At 42.7% G+C, this 22,858-nt stretch overlaps 1 protein-coding gene across 4 annotated transcripts in view; it reads left to right on the forward strand.

The window, feature by feature from the left end:
* Positions 1 to 22,858, forward strand: part of ncoa2 (nuclear receptor coactivator 2) — a 236,939-nt gene that overhangs the window by 105,462 nt on the left and 108,619 nt on the right. For all 4 annotated transcript variants that reach the window (XM_084326053.1, XM_084326055.1, XM_084326054.1 and 1 more), the window contains exon 4: positions 8,787 to 8,959. In XM_084326053.1, the coding sequence (XP_084182179.1) occupies positions 8,787 to 8,959 (173 nt within the window). The remainder of the gene's footprint in view (positions 1 to 8,786; positions 8,960 to 22,858) is intronic.

Genomic DNA, 22,858 nt, shown 5'->3' on the forward strand with positions numbered 1-22,858 from the left:
GATAGGACTGGGCTGTAGATAGGACTGGGCTATAGATAGGACTGTGCTGTAGATAGGACTGTGCTATAGATAGGACTGGGCTATAGATGGGACTGGGCTATAGATGGGACTGGGCTATAGATAGGACTGGGCTGTAGATAGGACTGGGCTATAGATAGGACTGGGCTATAGATAGGACTGGGCTATAGATAGGACTGGGCTATAGATAGGACTGGGCTATAGATAGGACTGGGCTATAGATAGGACTGGGCTATAGATAGGACTGGGCTGTAGATAGGACTGGGCTGTAGATAGGACTGGGCTAATGGCTATAGATAGGACTGGGCTATAGATAGGACTGTGCTATAGATAGGACTGGGCTATAGATATGACTGTGCTATAGATAGGACTGGGCTATAGATAGGACTCTGCTATTGTTAGGTTTTAGTGAGTTTTTCCTTACCTTTGCGTGGGGTATGTCTGGGAGTGCTTGCATTCTTTCATTTATTTGCATTTACTTTAAATTTGTTGGACCTTATGGTGTTCTTGTTCTGTTCTTGACTTATTGTTGTGTTTTCTTCTTGACTTGTTTAAAGAAGACTTGTACGGCCCATGGGGACATTAACGTGTGTTGTCGGGCCTTATAAATAAATTTGATTTGATTATAGATGGGACTGTGCTGTAGATAGGACTGGGCTGTAGATAGGACTGGGCTGTAGATAGGGCTATATATAGTTCTGGGCTGTAAATAGGGCTGGTTGTAGATGGGGCAGTAGATATGACTGGGCTGTAGATGGGGCTATACATAGTTCTGGGCTGTAGATAGGGCTATACATAGTTCTGGGCTGTAAATAGGGCTATACATAGTTCTGGGCTGTAGATAGGGCTATACATAGTTCTGGGCTGTATATAGGGCTATACATAGTTCTGGGCCCTCATTATCAACGTTGCGTACGCACAGATATGTGGGTAACCCGTGCGTACGATCATTTCTAAGCAAAGTGTGGGACTTATCAATTTGAACGCGTGCTTGACTTTGTGCGTATATCTATGCCCAGCTCTGACCGTGCGTACCTGGCGCCCAGCGGTAGAATATGGATACTGCAGACGGACGGCATATTCTTTCATCAGTTTCATGCATTAGTTTCAACGCGGAAATAAGCTTTCGTCATTAGTTTGACTGACGTGTTCTGTATGACCCCCGTAATTCATTATAGTTAATTGTAAAATAGCGACAGTAGTGTAATTATGGTCAAAACTAGGGATGCCCCGATCACGTTTTTTGCCACCGATACCGATCACCGATCGTCGTGAGCCATATCGGCCGATACCGATCGTTTTTGATTAAAAGAAATTAAATTTTATTTTATATAATTATTATTATTTTTTTTATAAAATATATATAATTAGACTTGTACTTGTATTATCTGTGAGACATCGCCACCACGCAACAAGCTCCACTGTCTGTGTGTACTCTAGTAGCCTCCAGCTACAGCCAGGATTCTCCGGAGCTGCAGCTGGACCTATACTCGAGTAGCCTCGAGCTACGGCCAGGATTCTCCGGAGCTGCACCTGGACCCTATTGGTATAACGTTACTTAACTGTGCTCAGCAAGCCCTCAGCTCGAATACGCATCGAATCAGTGTTATAAGACATTGATATCAGGAGCTATCTGTAGCTACTGCTAGCCGGATATATAACGTTAATACAACGCCTCAGTGAATTATTTAGTTCAATGGGACATTTCGTTTTTAACAGTGAACTAACTTGCGCTAACGTGAGCTAACAGCTAACAGCTAACAGGTATCATACCTACCTACCTACTATACTTGCTAGAGCGTTTGTTGATGTCAGGAGCTATCGGTAGCTGGCCGGCTAGATACCGTTTGGTTAGACAATGCCTCATCATGTATTAAACTAAAAGTGAATAGTTGACTGGGTCATTTTGTAACGGTAGCTAAGCTAACGTTAGCTCAGGGAGACGCCGACACGCCGTCCTCCCGTGTCTCACTAGACTAGACCTCAAGTTTCAAGTTCAAGTTTCTTTAATAGTTGTCATACAGAAGTACAGAATACTTTTATACAAAATGCTTCTTACTGTTGCGCTCCAGAGACTGTGCAAGACAAGATAAGTATGAAATAAAATAACATAGCAAAATTAGAAGCAAAAAAAGATGAGGTCACAGTGTTTAGACAGAGGTCAGACACAGAGGTCAGACACCTGTGTTTACATGCGTGCGGGAGGGGCTGGACTCGAGAGCAGACGCCGCACCACCGGTGTCTGAGACAGAACTCAGCGACAGCGAGTGAGATCGGATTTTACGATCGGTGAAAATAAAACATTATCACCGATCACCGATCGCATATTTATACTGAATATCGGCCGATAACGATCAGTGGCCGATCGATCGGGGCATCCCTAGTCAAAACCCTATAAATAGCATTTGGAATAATAGGTCTTTCTTTCTGAATTAATGCAGCATGGTTTATATATGGCGTTATCAGAATATACGGGGTGTACTGACTGCGCTCCTCGTAACTCAACTAGTTATTATTTTGGGCATAGATTGCAGAAATACGGGAACGTTTTGATTATATTTAAAAGGCTTTGCCATTGTTAAACGAAATAAATCGAATTTCGAAGCTGTAAGCACAATACAAGTCATATGAACACCCACGATATAGTGTATAAGAAAGAAGTAAAAACGCATTGCAACGAGAACAGAGGTTATTTGTTGAGTTTGTGTATTACAAAACCCTTGCAATAAATGTGTCTTAAATGAATGAAAAGCATACATGCTCTGGTAGCATATATCGTGTGGGTGATATGACTTGTATTCTGCTTACATAACTTCGAAATTCCACTTATTTCGTTTTACAATGTCAAAGCCTTTTAAATATAAATCAAAACGTTCCCGTATTTCTGCATCTATGCGCAAAATAATAACGAGTCGAGTTCTAACAAAGAACGTATTACATGCTGGGTAGGCTGATAGAGTAAACTGTAAATGAAATAGCCTATAACGTTATAAAGGATAGGCTATAATAGCAGGGTCTTCCCAACCTTTATTCCCCAGAGCCCCACGATTCCTGGGAGACATATAGGAATATGATATGATATAAGGTATACTGGTCCGTCAGCGAGGAGATAGCCCACAGCGGATAGCCATTAAATGCCATTTGAGAATATAGGCTATTAATGCAAAACAACGGCCTATAGCCTATACATATTATTTAATGTTTTCATAAGCGTAAAGATACAACAGCTAGATTAACGATCAAGTTAGTTTACTGTGCAGGCTTCGCAGGGCTGTGCCATGTGCTATTATATATGCGCAAGTTACTGTTGCATAATGTAGGCTATGGCTGCTATTATATGTAATTCATATAGGCTACCAAATACCGACAACAAAATAGATTGTATGCCTCTACAAATCATATTATACCCGGTAGCCAATCGAACGAAACTAATAAAGGCATTCATATTCCAGCATGGTTATAATGACAAACCAACGCCAAACAGTGGTTAACGGTCTTTATTAGTATTTTGAGCTGTCCAGGCTGAATTGCAGCAATGGTCTTAGGGAGTCGTTGATATCTGACATCACCGTGTACAAGTCCGACAGCCTTTTATTTATCCCATAACACGGGTTGCAGGGAACAAAATAAGTACCAGCCAACCGCCAATGGCTGGTAAAAAATCTGCCTGGCTGGTAGTTTTTAAAATCTACCAGCCAAATGGCTGGTAAGTCAAAAAGTTAAGTTTGTTCCCTGAGAGCAGAGCTACACAGCAGTGCGCCTATTTTGTGATCCGAAATAAGTCTGTGGTTTTTTCTTCTTCTCACAACGGGTCAAATGCATCTAACATGCATTGCATCGTCGCCATTCCTTTATGCCCACATCGCCCGAAATGAACATTATGTTAGCGTAAGCTAACAAGCTAATCCTGATCAGCGGCAGAGCCATAGAGAACAGCAGACTGTGTGGACTGGGGAAAGGGAAATGGGGGGGGGGGGCACTCCCTTTCTCTGTGTGTGTGCGTGCGTTTGGAAAGACGATTAAGTCACTAGTCAGGACTCAGGAGAGGAGTATATTGTAGTAAACTGAGGATTAATGAGGATGCACAGATAATGTTGATATTCAAATATAAAAAGGTTTCGAGAGGAGTGGAAGTTTGAAGACAGACTAGACTACAATATGATGCGGGGGTGGTGAGTTGAAACTGTGTGTGTGTCCCCGACCCCACTTCTATGTTTCAATAAATTATTTGCATTTAAAACTATTAACGCTGACTCATTCCTTCAGTCCACAAAAAATTATGCTCGTATCCCTTATGTTGTTTATGATATTAATTGAAAATAGCATATGAGAGTATTATATAGTAATAATAACACATGGCGATATACTAAAAAGCTATTTTTAATTTTTGGCTGGTAAAAAATCTGCCTGGCTGGTAGTTTTCAAAATCTACCAGCCAAATGGCTGGTAAATCAAAAAGTTAATTTTGTTCCCTGACGGGTTGTGTCTTCTTAGTTCGACAGCGCCTCCGTGAACAATCTCGCTCGTGGAGTTTCTCAGAGTTCGCTCGGGTTAGTCCATTATTGCACATCCCATGGGGGGTGTTTCATTACCATATATGGATAATCATGCACAAGCATTGACGGTAAGAACAAATGGTATTTATCAATACGGATAAATCCCGATATTTCTGTGCGTACACACATTCTAAATTCCGTGCGTAGGAACGGAAATAGAACACTTTCTATGCAACGTTGATGAATGAGGGCCCTGGGCTGTAGATAGGGCTATACATAGTTCTGGGCTGTAGATAGGGCTATACATAGTTCTGGGCTGTAGATAGGGCTATACATAGTTCTGGGCTGTAGATAGGGCTATACATAGTTCTAGGCTGTAGATAGGGCTGGGCTGTAAATATGGTTGATGGAAGTACATATTGTGATATTCAGAAGGACTTTATGATCAATCAGAATATGCACTTATGTAATGAAAAAGTCATATGATAAGAAATCCAGTTGATGGTTATTGGACTGCAGGGTAACAGGAGGTCGGTGTGATGCCATATCAACACAAGACTTAATTTTCAGCAGACATTCTCATGTAGGTATTTCAGACTTTTTCTTGAGAAATCTTAAATACCAGAAACGGTTAGCCCCATACATAGAGAATCTGCCATGATGCTGTGTGTCAAGTCAAGTCAAGTCAAGAGTTTTAATTGTCACGGCATACAGGTATACAATGAAATGCGGGTGGTCTTGCCCGCAACGATGTGCAATACAGTGGTACATATAATAGAATCAAAAGAAGAAACAACATTGTGCAGTAACAGATAGCAGGTAACATGGAGTGACATCTCGGTATCTGTACATAGTTATTTACAGCGCATGTGTGACATGCTAGTTAGCTTTGGTAGTGCAATACACTGTTCCTGTTATTCTAATTTAAAGTGTCCTTTCCTTTGGCCATAAGTGTGCGTGTGTGCGACATGAGTGTGTGCCCGCTCATGTTAAAGTGTTAAGTGGCTGCTCGTGTGTGAGCGTGCACAGTGTGCGTGTCGTGTGTGTGTTCATGTGTGCTTGTATGTGGACAGTTCAATGTTCTGAGCACTCAATGTACATTGTTCATGGCTCTGATGGCCTGGGGGAAGAAGCTGAGCCTAAGCCGCTCTGTCCTAGTAGCTGGGATTTGCAGGCGTCTGCCTGACCTCAGCAGCTGAAACAGGCTGTTATTGGGGTGGTGAGGGTCTTTCATTATCCTGCAGGCTCTGGATTTGCACCTCTTGTTGTATAGAACCTGCAGGGGGGGTAGTGCAATACCCGTGGTACGCTCGGCTGAGCGCACCACTTTCTGTAGGGCCTTCTTGTCCTGCTTTCATTAACTTAGACAACCAAACCATTCACGACATGGCTGAATGTATTGTGAATCTGTAGATACCAAACATGCATACTACAGTATTTTTAGTCCCTTTGCCTGATTTTACTCCAGTATTGCCTCTAAGGCTCTCAGGTTATCTGTCTTGTGGCAAGGTGCGTAGGGGCAAATCTGTGTCTTGTGGCAAGGTGCGTAGGGGCAAATCTGTGTCTTGTGGCAAGGTGTGTAGGGGCAAATCTGTCTTGTGGCAAGGTGTGTATGGGGCAAATCTGTCTTGTGGCAAGGTGTGTATGGGGCAAATCTGTCTTGTGGCAAGGTGTGTAGGGGCGAATCTGTGTCTTGTGGCAAGGTGTGTAGGGGCAAATCTGTATAGTGGCAAGGTGCGTAGGGGCAAATCTGACTTGTGGCAAGGTGTGTGGGGGCAAATCAGTCTTGTGACAAGGTGCGTAGGGGCAAATCTGTCTTGTGGCAAGGTGCGTAGGGGCAAATCTGTCTTGTGGCAAGATGCTTTGGAAAAACATGATCCAATTCTCAGCGGAGTTGGAATCTCGCTGTCTTCTCTCCTACAGCAAGTCGTTGACACACAGGCATACACACGCTGGAGCAGTGCACACATTGCCCCTCCTCTCCCCCTCACAGACCCATCTTGTCAACAAATCCTCTCATTTGCTCCAAATGAGTCTAGTCTAGTGCAATAGCCTCCGCAACTTGTCGTGACAGCTCTTTCAACATCACTGAAGCATTAAACAAAATGGCCCAGTAAACTATTCACTTTAGTTTAATACATGAAGCGTTGTCTAACGTTATCTAGCTGGCTAGCTACTGATAGCTCATAATATCAACGTATGATAACATCATTGGCATTCGTTTTTGCAGCTGTTGGCTAACTAGCTATCATTCTTCCTTTGGCTAACGTTAGCTACCTAGCTACTGTTTAAACAAAATGGCCTAGTAAACTATTCACTTTAGTTTAATACATGAGGCGTTGTCTAACGTTATCTAGCTGGCTAGCTACTGATGGCTCTTAATATCAACGTTTGATAACATCATTGACATTCGTTTTTGCAGCTGTTGGCTAGCGTTGGCTAACTAGCTACCGTTTTTCCGTTGGCTAACGTTAGCTACCTAGCTACTCTTTAAACAAAATGGCCCAGTAAACTATTCACCTTAGTTTAATACATGAGGCATTGTCTAACGTTATCTAGCTGGCTAGCTACTGATAGCTCATGATATCAACGTCTGATAACATCATTGGCATTCGTTTTTTTGCAGCTGTTGGCTAGCGTTGGCTAACTAGCTATCGTTCTTCATAGCTGTAACTGAACGCCAATGATGCTAGCCTTATGTGATCTTATGAGTTTCAGTTCATTCATAGGAAAATACTTTGACTATAATGGTCAAAAGTAAATGAACTTGGATGCTGTTATGCTTAACACCCAGTACTATTCACTTTACTTAATTTCTAAGATTAGATTAGATAATTTATATATATGCTATAACAAAACCAAAAACGATCTGTATCGGCACGTGTATCATCCGATATGGCTCATAGACGATCGGTATCGGTGTAAAAAAAACGTGATCGGGGCATCCCTAAACAAAATCAGTCATTGTCATAGGATGTTCTCTAATCAATGAGAAATCATGATTAATAATCGTGATTTCAATGTCAATCAAAATAATCGTAATTATGATTTTTGCCATAATGGAGCAGCCCTACCATTAGGGCAATAAACAGTCACAGCAGTGGGGAGGGATGTGCTATATACAAAACGAGACATCATTGATGTCTTGTGTAATTTTACGACATTTGTTTGTGGTGGGCCCATTTGATTTTGTGGTGGGCTACTACAAATAAATCTTAATAAACATTGCTCCCTTCCTCATACTGTTCTCCTCCGTGGTCATTTGAATTTACTGCACTGATACAGGCTAAAATAACAGCATCCATTTCTGAGAATTTCCCTAATATGCTATATCAAGAGCCAAAATTCAACGCTAAGCTACTTGATTTGCTGGTTTTCTGACACTTAGAAGGGTCGATCTCTCAAATGGAGAAAAATGTATTATATCTCAATACATTTGTGTCCAGTGAGTCCAAACCGACGGTCTGTGACGCTCTGAATGTGGAAAGGGTTTCGCTTACTCTTGTCACCTCAAGGAACACGAAAGAATACACACCGGGGAAATGCCTTTCAGCTGTAAAGACTGTGGGAAGCGTTTCCATCGGTCATGGTACCTCAAGTCTCACCAGAGAACACACCGGAAAGCATATGTCTGCCTCACATGCGGAAAGCGTCTCTTATAGATACCCAGTTCAGGAGTACACTGTAAGAAGTGCCCTGATTCAGGTGTAGTGGTTTCTGTCACCCCGCTTCTGTAGCCACAAGTACCTCTTGTGTTCCCACCCCACCTACCCAACCTCCTCCTCCAATGTACAGTTTCTTCCCCCTCAAATGTATATACTCTCTTTTTAGACTCTTTTTGTACTCGTAAACAGTACTGTATATTTGTAGATCTGGTATGTCATAAATGTCTAGATGTAACAGTACTGTCTACCTGTATGTCATGTATGTTATGATGAATTGAAAATGGGGGACCCTGATGTAAACAAGACGAAAGTCTTTCTCTGGTCTGCATCCCCTTAACAATTGTATGTATTGAGCAATGACTGGAAGCGGACAGTGCCGGTTAGCCTTCGGGAGAGGTGTTAGTTGGACAATGCCTAGGCTAACTAGCACTGTCCACTTCCATTCATTGTGCTAAGCTAGGCTAACGTGCAGCCAGATAGCTTTCTACTGAACGCACGGGAGAGGAAACTGGTATCTGTCTTCTCGTCTCTCTCTGGAGAAGACTGTAAGCTAATTTCCCCAAATGTTGGCGTGTTCCTTAACACATTTTTTCTCTTATTTCTGCAGCCCCAAGCGGAGCAACGAGAAGCGCAACCGCGAGCATGAGAACAAATACATCGAGGAGCTCGCAGAGCTGATCTTCGCCAACTTCAACGACATCGACAACTTCAACGTCAAGCCTGACAAATGTGCAATTCTAAAGGAAACTGTGAAGCAGATCAGACAGATAAAGGAGCAAGGTAGGAGGAGTGAGAGACACATACACACAAGTAGGGCTGCAACTAATGACTATTTTGGTAGTCGACTAATCGAAAAACAATTATTACATTTTTTTTTTTTTTTTTTTTTTGCACTACCCATCTTTGTGAAAGTGGCTTCTCAGCTCTGGTCCAGCTGAAGACAGAGCAGAGGAACAGATTGGACATTGAGCATGACCTCAGAGTTGCTTTGAGACTCTTGTCAGGACCAAACAACATCCCCAGTTATCCCATTAGTTCCCCCAAACTTACTGTCGGTCTGTTATGTTAAGCTAAGAAGTCTTCAGCTGGACCAGAGCTGAGAAGCCACTTTCACAAAGATGGGTAGTGCAAAAAAAAATAAAGAATTACAATAATTTTTTTTATGACTAATCGACGCAACAATTCCTCGTCGTCTATTATGTCGACTAATCGTTGCAGCCCTACACACAGGGTAGGAGGAGTGAGAGACTCGTACACACAGGGTAGGAGGAGTGAGAGACTCGTACACACAGGGTAGGAGGAGTGAGAGACTCGTACACACAGGGTAGGAGGAGTGAGAGACTCGTACACACAGGGTAGGAGGAGTGAGAGACTCGTACACACAGGGTAGGAGGAGTGAGAGACTCGTACACACAGGGTAGGAGGAGTGAGAGACTCGTACACACAGGGTAGGAGGAGTGAGAGACTCGTACACACAGGGTAGGAGGAGTGAGAGACTCGTACACACAAGGTAGGAGGAGTGAGAGACTCGTACACACAAGGTAGGAGGAGTGAGAGACTCGTACACACAAGGTAGGAGGAGTGAGAGACTCATACACACAGGGTAGGAGGAGTGAGAGACTCGTACACACAGGGTAGGAGGAGTGAGAGACTCGTACACACAGGGTAGGAGGAGTGAGAGACTCGTACACACAGGGTAGGAGGAGTGAGAGACTCGTACACACAGGGTAGGAGGAGTGAGACTCGTACACACAGGGTAGGAGGAGTGAGAGACTCGTACACCCAGGGTAGGAGGAGTGAGAGACTCGTACACACAAGGTAGGAGGAGTGAGAGACTCGTACACACAAGGTAGGAGGAGTGAGAGACTCGTACACACAGGGTAGGAGGAGTGAGAGACTCGTACACACAAGGTAGGAGGAGTGAGAGACTCGTACACACAGGGTAGGAGGAGTGAGAGACTCGTACACACAGGGTAGGAGGAGTGAGAGACTCGTACACACAGGGTAGGAGGAGTGAGAGACTCGTACACACAGGGTAGGAGGAGTGAGAGACTTGTACACACAAGGTAGGAGGAGTGAGAGACTCGTACACACAAGGTAGGAGGAGTGAGAGACTCGTACACACAGGGTAGGAGGAGTGAGAGATTCGTACACACAGGGTAGGAGGAGTGAGAGACTCGTACACACAAGGTAGGAGGAGTGAGAGACTCGTACACACAGGGTAGGAGGAGTGAGAGACTCGTACACACAGGGTAGGAGGAGTGAGAGACTCGTACACACAAGGTATGAGGAGTGAGAGACTCGTACACACAGGGTAGGAGGAGTGAGAGACTCGTACACACAAGGTAGGAGGAGTGAGAGACTCGTACACACAGGGTAGGAGGAGTGAGAGACTCGTACACACAGGGTAGGAGGAGTGAGAGACTCGTACACCCAGGGTAGGAGGAGTGAGAGACTCGTACACACAGGGTAGGAGGAGTGAGAGACTCGTACACACAGGGTAGGAGGAGTGAGAGACTCGTACACACAGGGTAGGAGGAGTGAGAGACTCGTACACACAGGGTAGGAGGAGTGAGAGACTCGTACACCCAGGGTAGGAGGAGTGAGAGACTCGTACACACAGGGTAGGAGGAGTGAGAGACTCGTACACACAGGGTAGGAGGAGTGAGAGACTCGTACACCCAGGGTAGGAGGAGTGAGAGACACACACACATACAAGGTAGGAGGAGTGAGAGACACACACACAAGGTAGGAGGAGCGACACACACATACACACACATACATACACACAAGGTTGGAGGAGTGAGACACACACACAATGTACAAGGAGGGAGAGACATACAAAGCCATGCATTTCTGAACATCCCCCCCACACACTTGCACACACACACACACACACACACACACACACACACACACACACACACACACACACACACACACACACACACACACACACATACACACACATACACAGGGTAAGAGGAGCAAAATAAACTGTATCTACAAACATAACACACACACACACACACAGGGTAAGAGGAGCAAAATAAACTGCATCTGCAAACATAACACGCACACACACAGGGTAAGAGGAGCAAAATAAACTGCATCTAAACACATACACACACCGCACATGGCTTGGGGATATGGCCAAAATATACTGTAGGAGTTGTAGGAAACAGATGAAAAACAATCTCCTTATTTCCATCAGGGGTTAAAGCCAGAGGGGATGTTGAAGCCCATTGAGACATGTAATATGTTTTTGGGCTCAACAAATACATCTGACTTGACTTGAAAGGCTTTTATGTTGACTGAATAGAATCAGAAATGCTTCATTCTCTCCTTAAAACGAATTCACTCACTGTCGCTCTCTCCCTCTCTCTCTCCCTCTCACATACACACATACACTCTGCCTCTCCCTCTCTCTCTCTCTCACACACACTCCCTCTATCTCTCTCTCCTCTCTCTCACACACACTCCCTATCTCTTCCCTCCCCTTTCTCCCTTCCCATCTTTCTCTTTATACATCTCTCCCTCTCTCTTTCAATTACAATTCAACAAGCTTCATTGTTATGATCAAATAAATACATGTTTCCAAAGCATAGAAAGAAAAGAAACAAAACTACATTGATACCACGCCATAAATAGATGAATACAGAACGTATCAATTCATGTTGAGTTTCTTTTTCAAATGTAGCCAAGAGTAAAGACCCTAACCCTATCAACCAGTCAAAGTGTATATTTTCAGGACTACGTTTGTTTACAAATGTTTTAAGTGTGGGCGGCTAGGTGGTGCAGTGGGCAAGGCGCTCACCACCAATGCAGGAGACGCTGGGTTCGAGCCCAGCTCTCCGCATTGCTATCAGCTTGGCTGGTCGTTCATACTATTACAATTGGCAGTATTAGGGGGTGGGAAGCTGATGGGTGGGGATCGGACATTGTGGACAGCGACTCCTACAGGTCGGTTGGTGCGCCTGCACAGCAGAATCAGGAAGCGACGGGGGCGGCGTGTCCCTCCCACGCAGACCCCCGACGCTGAGAGATCGCGCTGTGCAGGTGAAAAGATGCGACGGCTGCCTCCTCGAGTACCGGAGGGGACGCGTGATGTAAGGCTTAGTCCACATTGCAGCCGACCTGTGGGAGGCATGGCCTAACAGCGTTCGAGACAGGGGAGGGTAGAATTGGACGATACGAAATTGGGATGGGAGAAAAAATTTAAAATGGGAGAAAAAGTAGATGAGTGTTATTAGTGAAATGTGAGCTTATAAAAAAATCTCCTCACATTGCATCGGAAAGCGGAGGATTTAGGTGGAAGTAAAGCAAGCTGTCATAAGCAGTGTTGTGCTAGTTACTGAAAAATAGTAACTCAGTTACTTTACTAGTTACTTCATTTCAAAGTAACTTCGTTACTGTACTAGTTACTTACACCCAAAAGTAATGAGTTACTGTGAAAAGTAACTATTTAGTTATTTAAAAAAAAAAGATAAAAAAAAAAAGATTGCTCCCGAGTCCCATGCCCTATAGTACTCAAAATCGGTTGATCAACTTGACAGTTTCCATTCACATCACCGAACTCTGCTAAGCAATGTGGTCTAGATACAAACACAAATCTGACACAAACAAATGTTGTCCCGAGTCATATAATAAGAAGTGCGCCGGTTGAAGGAACAGCCTTGATGTCGCCGGAGCGTTTCATTATAACCATTATAATTCAAGGGTACTACGACTATGCTTGCACCTCATGGTACCAAAGCACCTCAAAGGCGCTTAAAACAAAATTACAAACATCACAAAACAAACTGGTCAGACTACTACTTGACCTGGACCCCAGAACCCACCTCACCCCTGCCCACTTTGACAACCTAGGATGGCTTAGAGTAGACGACAGAGTACAGCAACTTGCAATGGGCCTGGTCTACAAGATACACTATACGACCGGGGTACCCATGTACATGTCAAAATACTTCCCAAAGGTCAGTGAATACCACAACCACTACACCAGAGGAAGCTCAACAAACCCAGATTCGGCTCAAACAAGGGACTAACGTTTCGCAATTATGCCACAACAATGTGGAACGCTCTACCCAAAGCTAGGGGTAACAGTACTGTATATTTGAATACCGTTTATGTCACAAATGTATCAGTACTAAATACCTATATGTCCCTATGCCATAAATGTCATGTATGTTGTGTATGTCATAAATGTCTATATGAATTGAAAATGGGGGACCCTGATGGAAACAAGACAAACGTCTTTCTCAGGTCTGCATCCCCTTAACAATTGTATGTATTGAGCCGTACTGTATTGTACCCATTCTGCAATCTGTTAAATAAAGTTTTCATTCATTCATTCATTCACCATCTTGCAAGTTGCAACGTTGTTTAAGATATCAATCAAAGCATTGCAACGTTAGAATAGTTAGGATATCAATTGTGCATGAAAGGACTATATTTATATTGTTTGATTAGTATTATGAGATTCCCTGGCAGATTTCGTACAGTCAAAATCCGTTGATCAACTTGAGTTTCAGTGAACACATTGCACTGACTCACCAAAGTCTGCGGTGGTTGAGATGTAGTAACGTTACGTTAGTCCAGTTGACTCCAGCAGCGCCTCAAACATGTTCTTTATCTCGTTTCCATGTTGTATATTAATTATCTCTCCAAGTAGTTGCTAAATGGTTTGTTAGTTTGTTACTGCGTTCTTTTTATGTAGATTCATAGCGAGCGTTTGTTTTGTTTACTATAGAGAGGGTCTATTTCTTTCCGTAGCCGCATTTCTTGCGCACTTCTGATTGGCCAGTGGGCAGACTCGCCTCGTATCATTCTACGCGGGTGGGGATGAGGATAATAATAATAATCACTACCGCTCGCTATCAATCTACGCCGTATATAACGCAAATAACGCAGTGACGAACCATTCAGTAACGTAAGTAGCGTTACTGAATTTCAAAAGTAATGCGTTAGAGTACTAGTTGCGGCAAAAAGTAACTTCGTTTCTGTAACGCGTTACTTTGTAACGCGTTAGTCCCAACACTGGTCATAAGTGTGTGTCGTCCTCTGAACGAGGAGACCCAGCAGAGTTCCCTTCCTCTGTGTGTGTGACTGTGTGCATCCGCGTCCCATCTCTGGTCTTTGGAAAGACCAGATGAGGTCAGAGGAGTTTGATAGTATTTACTGAGGATGGACAAATAACGTTGATATTTAAACATGAAAAATAGAATACATAATAAATGTATACATGATCATGCAACATACAAAATAATTTGTAGGAACGGTTTAGGAGAGAGAGGTAGAAAGGGGTTTTAGGTTGTGTTTTGTGAGTTCCAAAACAATTACTTAAAGGGGACATGCATTATAAATTGCCTTTTCCGGTGTTTAGCATGTTTTCCTAGCAATTGGGGATTATATCGGTGGTCTGTGTCGTTAATTATCATATTGACTCATCAGTCTAGTCTCGAGTTCACGAGATCCTCCCTCACTCAACTAAGCTGTTCTGATTTGACGGTATTGCTGACGTGAATATGGCACTGATTTGCATAACTAACGCCCCTTCTATGGTTGACAGCGACAGCAGAGCGAGTGGAAATATCTTCACTTCCTCAAACAGAGCGAGGCAGAGAGCGCATAGTGTATCCCGACACTTCCTCAAACGGGTTTTGACTGCGAGGCAGGGAGCGGACGAGGGAGAGATGGGGAGAGAGAGAAAGAGAGAGAGAGAGGGACCCGTCTTCTCTCACACACACACACACACGGAGCGTTTACACAGGTTGTGTGTAAGTGCTCCGTGTGTCCCTCTCTCTCTGTCTCTGTCTCTCTCTCTCCCTCCCTCCCTCTCTCCCTCTCTATATCTCTCTCCCTCGCAGTTGGGAGCACCAGCATATCACTGTAATATCTTTGCGCATGCTCCCACGCGCACACCCGTATTTCCGATCCGTACAATAATATTCACAGGGGTATATATTGTCATTTTAAACAAGTTACCAATGCATTGTCCCGTGGGATTATGCCCCCCCCCCCCGCGGCGAAATTAATTAGTATCCCCCTCAGTCTCTCTCTATCTCTCTCTGTGCCAGTCGCAGACTGTGTGGATGACTGTCACTCAAAGTGCTTATGGGTGGAGCCAGGCCAACACAGCCTGAAATCCAAAGGCAGAAAAATGTGGCTTTTGAGTACTTGATTAGAAATATAAAACAATCAATATTTTTGAAAAGAACCATACAGATGTGTTCAATAGACTGACAGGAATTGCGTAAAGTTGCCCAAATAGTGCTAGGAATAGCAATGCATGTCCCCTTTAAAGTTTAATATATCGAAACGTGGCACTTTACAGTGAACAAGAGGTATATTTGTATTAAAAACAATAGATTGTTTTTCATTTAAATGTCTGGAAGAGCTCAAAAGTAAAAATGTCAAATTATATTTTTGTTGCCTTTTTTGAGTTGATCTAAATGTTACCGATTGTGTTAAATGGGCATATAATATCGTCTCATATCGATCGCAGGCACCTGAATCGAATCGTGGCAGACTTTGTGATATCGGCAAATATCGTATCGTTGTCCAAAGAATCTATATCGTATCGTGATGAAACTGGTGATTCCCACCGCTAATATTATGGCATGCAGCCATATTTAGCGCAGCAGCTAGTAGCCATACGGTACATATAACAAGTAACCAAAACTATGTCAGCATATGAAATATATTTAGCAACTACCTGTGCAGTTTTTCTATATTCCTTCGACAAGAGGCAGTGGAGACTGGGATAGCATTTTCAAATAGTTAGAATATCATGACATGCACATAAGCAAATGTAATTCTGTTTCAATGTCCTGGTGGCGATGTGGACAGATGGGTTCCTGTCTCGGTTTATACCATTTTGTGGTCACTGATTTCTGTATTTAGTTAAAATGTGTTTTTCTTTCAGATTCTTTGTTTTGAGACATTTGGCTAGCTGAATGTTTCTGTCCAGGGACTGCTAACAGGAGTTTGTTTTGTAATTTTATTTCTCCATTGTTCGGTATAGTTGTCTTAATTAATTTTGAATTTTTTTGATTGATTACAGAGGTTTGTGTCTATTGCTGCTAGTCCAGTCTGAGGCCCAAGTACGTTATTTAGTGCAGTGGACTTCAGTGCTTCCTTCTGTCTCTCTCCGTCTCTCTGTTCTTCTCTCTCTCTCCCTGTATCTATGTTCTTCTCTCTCTCTCTCTTTCCTCCACCTCTCTTCCTCTTCTCTCTCTCTCCCCCTTTCTCTGCGAGTGTTGTGTGGCTCGGGAGGAAGATCAGTCGTCTGGTAATCCGGAGGTTCCCCGCTCAATTTGAATAAAAGTGCTATATAGATGCGCCATTTACCATTTTATTGTAATTGAGACGATATATTTTGTGGTTTATTTAGCTGTGAATTTTCTTAGGTACATAGTAATGTTGTAGCCACAACATACTGAACAGTGAACAGTGAAATGCTGTTCGAAATTAGCAAAATTATTTAAAGAAAATCTGAGATTGAATAGATATATTTTTTACACTAACATCTTCCTTATTAGTTATTTAGTCAACTTATTCTTACTTATTAGTATTTAGTGAAGCTGTGAGTATGTTAACCTCTTAACAGGTGCCCTAAAAAGTGGCCATTTTAGTTTTTGAGGACTGCATACTTTTTTTGCAAACCAAAATACTATACTTTACTTATAGCTTATGTATAAGCCTGGTCTCTTTTGAAAGATAACATTCTGAAGTGTCGGATACAATAAAGAAAGATCACTTTTAGTGCTAATGAAATAGAGTAACATAGATCTGAACTTGAGTTGTAGAACAACTTGTTACTCACGTTTTTCTGTAGTAGTTGCAATATCCAGAAAACAGACATAGATACATAGAACATACTAACTTTCTAACATACACAAATCATAACACTACAACAGCACTTTACACCAAAGAAGTCTCGGTGGCATAGGCTACATTCGGCCTTAGAGCATTTCATTTTCCTGGGCTTTTGAAAGAAAAGCTCCAGGGCTCTTTGGTCGGGGAATTCACCGGTAGGGGGTCCATTGATGCTGAGACGCATACAAGCGGCCAGATGGTCTCCCTGCAGCCTGTTCCTCAGGTCAGTCTTCACCTGTAAATACGGAATCAATCAAGAGACAATAAGTGGGGTGAGATTTGTGGCAAGTCAAATAACAAATCTGATTACAAATTACTAGGGCTGACCACGACTAGTCGAATAGTCAACTAATCAATCGATCCAGTAGGCTACTTTGTTGGCGGTGTGAACATATGCAGAGAAAGCTTAATATCTTTAGAAACGTGTGTATATCTCCGTAGCATAAAGACATCAGGCCGAAAAGTTACCATACCTCAGCGTAGGAAGCTCTGATCGACTTAAATTGTTCGGGAGACTCATGTGTATGATGAATTATCGTCCGATTTCCAATTTGTCCTGCTTAGCTAAAATCCTAGCTACCACTTTACTTTAGTTATAAATGATAGTTTCTGCATTAGACAAAAAGAAACATTGTGCTGCCCTATTTATAGATCTGTCCAAATCATTTGATAAGGTTGATCATTTTCTTCTGTTGAATACACTGTACAGTATTGGTTTTGATTAAATTGTTTGCGGTTGGTTCCGGAGCTATTTATCAGGCAGAAACCAATGCGTGAAAGTGGGCAAAATCCAGTCAGAATGATTAGCCATTACAAAAGGTATTCCACAAGGATCGATCCTAGGCCCCGTTTTATTTACTATTTATATTAATATATAATTTTGTCCTTGAAGGGCTTTCAATCTCATTTATATGCGGATGACACAATTATCTACTGTATCATGGATTCTGTACAATTAGATACTGACAATCTACAACATTCATTTAATGCTCTGCAAGATGAGCTTAGTTAAGCCTTAAGATTGTACTAAATGCAAGCAAAACTAAATTCATGGTGTTCTCTTGGGCCAGAAATATTGATCACAACAGTTTGCATAAATTGACTAGAAATGGGTCTGACATAGAAAGGGTAACTGAATATAAATATCTTGGAATCTGGCTCGATGATACATTTTTGTTTAAATATCATATAGACAACCTTGCCAGTAAATTGAGGCAAGGAATAGATCTAGTTTCCCAATGATGTGTAGAAAGAGGGTTATTGAAGCTGTCTTGGATTATGGAGACGTGATTAACAGAAATGCAGCCCCTGCGACTCTTAAACCACTAGATTCTGTTCATCATTCTGCTCTTAGATTGATCACTGGTGACCGATATGATACACACCACTGCATCTTGTATGATAAAGTGGGTTGGTCTTCTCTGGCAGATAGGCAAAATCAACACGGGTATTTATTTATCCTTAACGGGAAATTAGCTCTTTATCTCACATCACTACTAGTTTGGAACTCTAGACCCTATGACACGCTCAAATGATTGGCTTACACTGGAGGTTCCCCATACACACACCCAACTTGGAAAATCTGAAAACCAATTAATTATAGTGCCCCTACTACATGGAACTCTCTTCAGCTCTCGCTGAAGATAAAATGACCTATAACGCAGGGGAAGTTTAGAGGAAGTTCCAAGTCAGTCAGAAGATCCTTAGGAACTTCTACTCATGTACAATAGAGAGCATCCTGACTGGCAACATCACCTCCTGGTTTGGGAATAGCACTGCACAAGACCGTAGCAGACTACAAAGAGTGACACGTTCAGCCGAACGCACAATTGGAGGGGGGCTTCCCACCCTCCAGAACATTTACAACAAGCGGTGCAAGGGGAAGGCTAAGATAATTATTAAGGACTCGAGCCACCCGAACAACTGCCTCTTTGAACTGCTGCGGTCAGGCAAGCGATACCGGAGTCTTAAGGCGAGCACAGAAAGACTCAGAAGAAGCTTCTATCCCCAGGCCATCAGGCTGCTAAACTAACAATAAACACTATGCAACAACCATCAAATGCACACAGCACACACACCCACACGCACACACTCACTTAAACAAACAACACACTGCAGCACCCACTCTCCACACTTTAGATCACACAAACACACTTTATATTTATTGATAAAGGATTTGCACTACGACTCGTACACCTACTGTAAATTGTACCTAAATTGCACCTCATCCCATTTCTGCCTTGCACTATATAGTATTGTATATTAGTACACTGCACAGTATTGTATATTATATGGTAACTCAGTTACGTCTATTCTGCATCGAACATTGTACATATGTCTATACTGAACACTGTGACCTCATTTTTTTTACTTCTAATTTACATGCTATACTATGTTATTTTATTTCATACTTATCTTGTCTTGCACAGTCTCTGGAGCGTAACAGTAAGAAGCATTTTGTATAAAAGTATTCTGTACTTCTGTATGACAACTATTAAAGAAACTTGAAACTTGAAACTTGAACTTGAGGCTTACTGGTCTCTTGCATTATGCTTTGATGGATTTTGGTTGGTTTTCATCATTGGGCTCCCTTGGTTCGCTGGCAGTGTTTCGGGGTGTCCCAGTGTGCCCTGTTGCTTTTTGAAAAAACTGTGCTTTTGAGGTGATGAAATCACTGCGCCCAGGCAATCCACATTGTAAATACACATGTTTACAGGAAAGTATTGGGAGTTGTATTTGGAGTGTATTTCGTGACTGTTGGGAACTAGGCTACACTGGCACACCTACTTCCAGTGAATGACACTGCGGCTGTTCCCTAAGCCTAATGCATGCACAGAAGAAAAGGGTATGTATCTGCTTGACTAACTCCAGGGTAGATGGCAAATAAGCAAATTTCCCCAAAAGTTGGCGTGTTCCTTTGAATATGCTAAGGTTAATATGGCTTGTAGTTACTTAAGGTTGTGATTATGTTAAGGTTAATATGAGTAGCAGTAGCTGTGAATGCGTAAGGCAGAGAGACTGCACACTGCTCTAGGCTGTCTTGATGATGTTGACTGGTTTTCTGTGACTCATAGTGCCCAGTGTGTTATGTAATGGTGAGCAATGTGATGCAAAAATCTCACACAAGCACACTTCGTCCGTCCCTCGCTCGATCCCCTCATCCCTCCCTCCTTTCCCTTTTCTTTCTCTCTTCCTCACGCTAGGCTGGAGTGACCCCCCGCCTGCCTCAGAAGGCAGTAATTGTGTTTGTACATCGACCACGGAGGAAAGGGCTAAATGGGCCTTGTTTTTCTGCTGTCTACCTCCAGACCTCTGTGCCCCCGACCGTAGACACCTTATTTTAGATTCCTGTTCCTCATCTTGTTCGGTTCAGGAGGGTGCAGCAATAATTTCTTCTCCCGTTCGGTTTTTCTGAACCAAGACCGGAGCCTTATTTAGAGCTCCAGAGGAGTGGTTCTCAAACTACGGGTCGCGACCCAAAGTGGGGTCGCGGGTAGGTGACAGTGCATTGGCAAATCTTTTTTTTTTAAATCGTATATATATATATATTTGTTTAATGTTCTGGCAACATATTTTGGCTGAATATGCCTCGTTTTATAAATGTGTATTGATAACATAGTGCTGTAATTAAACTTTCTAATAAATATGCATGATCATGATATTCCTTAATTCCACGTTGAGTGTGGGGTCCCCAAAGAAAAAATCCTAAATAAAATGGGGTCATGGTATAAAAAAGTTTGAGACCCCCTGCTCTCTAGACTAGAGCACCTAGTTAGAGCCTGGGGCTCCTGTCGGGGGGGGGGGGGGGGGTGCTACGTTCCTTTCTGCCATCGTCATTTATTGTCATTTAATTTGCCTCTTTTTTAGAGCTCATCTTTCATACAAAAGCTGCCTCGTCGTACGACCGCCAGCCCTGCGGATATAGGGTTCTGCAGTAGTGAAGAATGTCTTTTGTTGAATAATCTCTTTTCTCGACGGGTCTGAAAGACTTTTCTTTTTAACGCTCTTTATTTTTACGACCTTGTTGCCGTGTAAATTACGTGATTTGAATTATGGAACTGTTCTCGGCTTATGTTGACGACACCACTGAATGCATTAGCTTAAATGACACAAATCTAACTTAATAAGCCGTGCGGAGGATCGTACGTCGCAGCCGTTTGATGGGAAGCGCCGAGCTATTTATGATGGCCTTTGAACAAAGGCCTCCTAGGGGTGGCAGTTAATTTAGTCTTGTATGTTCTAATGCCGTCTGCATATATTTCCCTAATTGAAATCAGGCTTGGATTTGTGTACATGAGAAAATAAAGAATGAAAGCGGGTGACACTGTCTCAATAGACGACATGCAGAGTGATTGATTTCTTTATGGGTGCTATAAAATAACAGCACAGCCAAGCATTTTATAGCCTTCTTTACACGTTAAACCTGCTGGGCTACTACCGTAGGGCCCTGCTCTCTGATTGGCTGGAGACTGATCTAATCTGAGCTGCGAATAGCTCGCAGAAGAGTTCGGACAAGTGGCTCAGATATTTTACTTGTCCGAAAGCTAAACTTACTTGTCCGAAATGTACTTGTGAAAATAAAGGCCTATTAATTTTTTTTTATAAAACCGACAAGTGATTTGGACAATTATTATGATTTAATAACTTAAACACAGTGTGTGTGGGGTATATACTGTATGATCAGTCCTCCAGCTCATCTTCATCCCCATCAGCACCAGCTCATCTTCCTCATCTCCCCTCTCTCTTGACGACCTGGGGTTAAACCCTGGTCTACGCCTATAGTTGTTATTACGGTATAGTTGTTATTACGGTATAGTTGTTATTGCCATAAATAACACCAGGACAATTTTCCCATGCAATTTGAAATATGAATATAGGATATCACATATCGGGCCTATAAATGACCTTATTATGGCCCAAGTCATACATCTATGGATCGGCCCAAATCTCCTCTTCCCAATGGTAGAGTTAAATCTGGATTTAGTACCAACAGGCGCCCGTTATAGGGCAGCAAAGACCATCAATGGAATATACTGTAAGTACAGTTACTTTCGTATAATGTCCATAGTTCTGCAATTTTTTATTGGATTGAGGCGTGTTTTTTCCTAGACGTTCACAGAAAGGTAAGGAAACTGTAAGGGATAATGTATAGCTACGAGGTCATTGTCGCAAAATAATTGACCGACAGTGTTCTAAACGCAGTGAAGGTCAATTATTTTGTGACAATGCCCGAGTATAGCTATACATTATCCCGCTTATTACATGGCTAACTTACTAACAATATACCTAATTCATTTTACACCATCGACAAGACGAGATCAAATGCAGACACAGTTGTTCTGTTCTGTGGCTCCGCTGACGTAGTGCAGCTGTGCATAATGGTAATTAGGGCTGTCGACTAATCGTTGCAGCCCTAATGGTAATGCTTAGCTTTCATGACTGCGACCAAAATGCTTGATTGTGATTGGTCAATAGCGCTCCGTTACCCATATCGAGAAATAATTGACCGATGTCGGGGGCAACCGAGCGCTATTGACCAATCACAATCAAGCATTTTGGCGAATGTTAAAATGCCATGTAATAAATATATATATATATATTATACGTACGGGGCGCCGTACATAACCGCAGCGTCCTGGGTTCGAATCCGGCCCTCATGTCCTCATGCTGCATGTCCTCCCCACCTCTCTCTCTCTCCCAATTTCCAAACTGTCCAATCCACAATAAAGCAGAAAATGTACAATTTTCACGTCAATATTTGTAGGAGAAAAATGATTGGCCTACGTTTGTCTGCGTCTG

The sequence above is a fragment of the Notolepis coatsorum genome, assembly GCF_963971535.1.
Source record: "Notolepis coatsorum genome assembly, chromosome: 12".
Classification (NCBI taxonomy): domain Eukaryota; kingdom Metazoa; phylum Chordata; class Actinopteri; order Aulopiformes; family Paralepididae; genus Notolepis; species Notolepis coatsorum.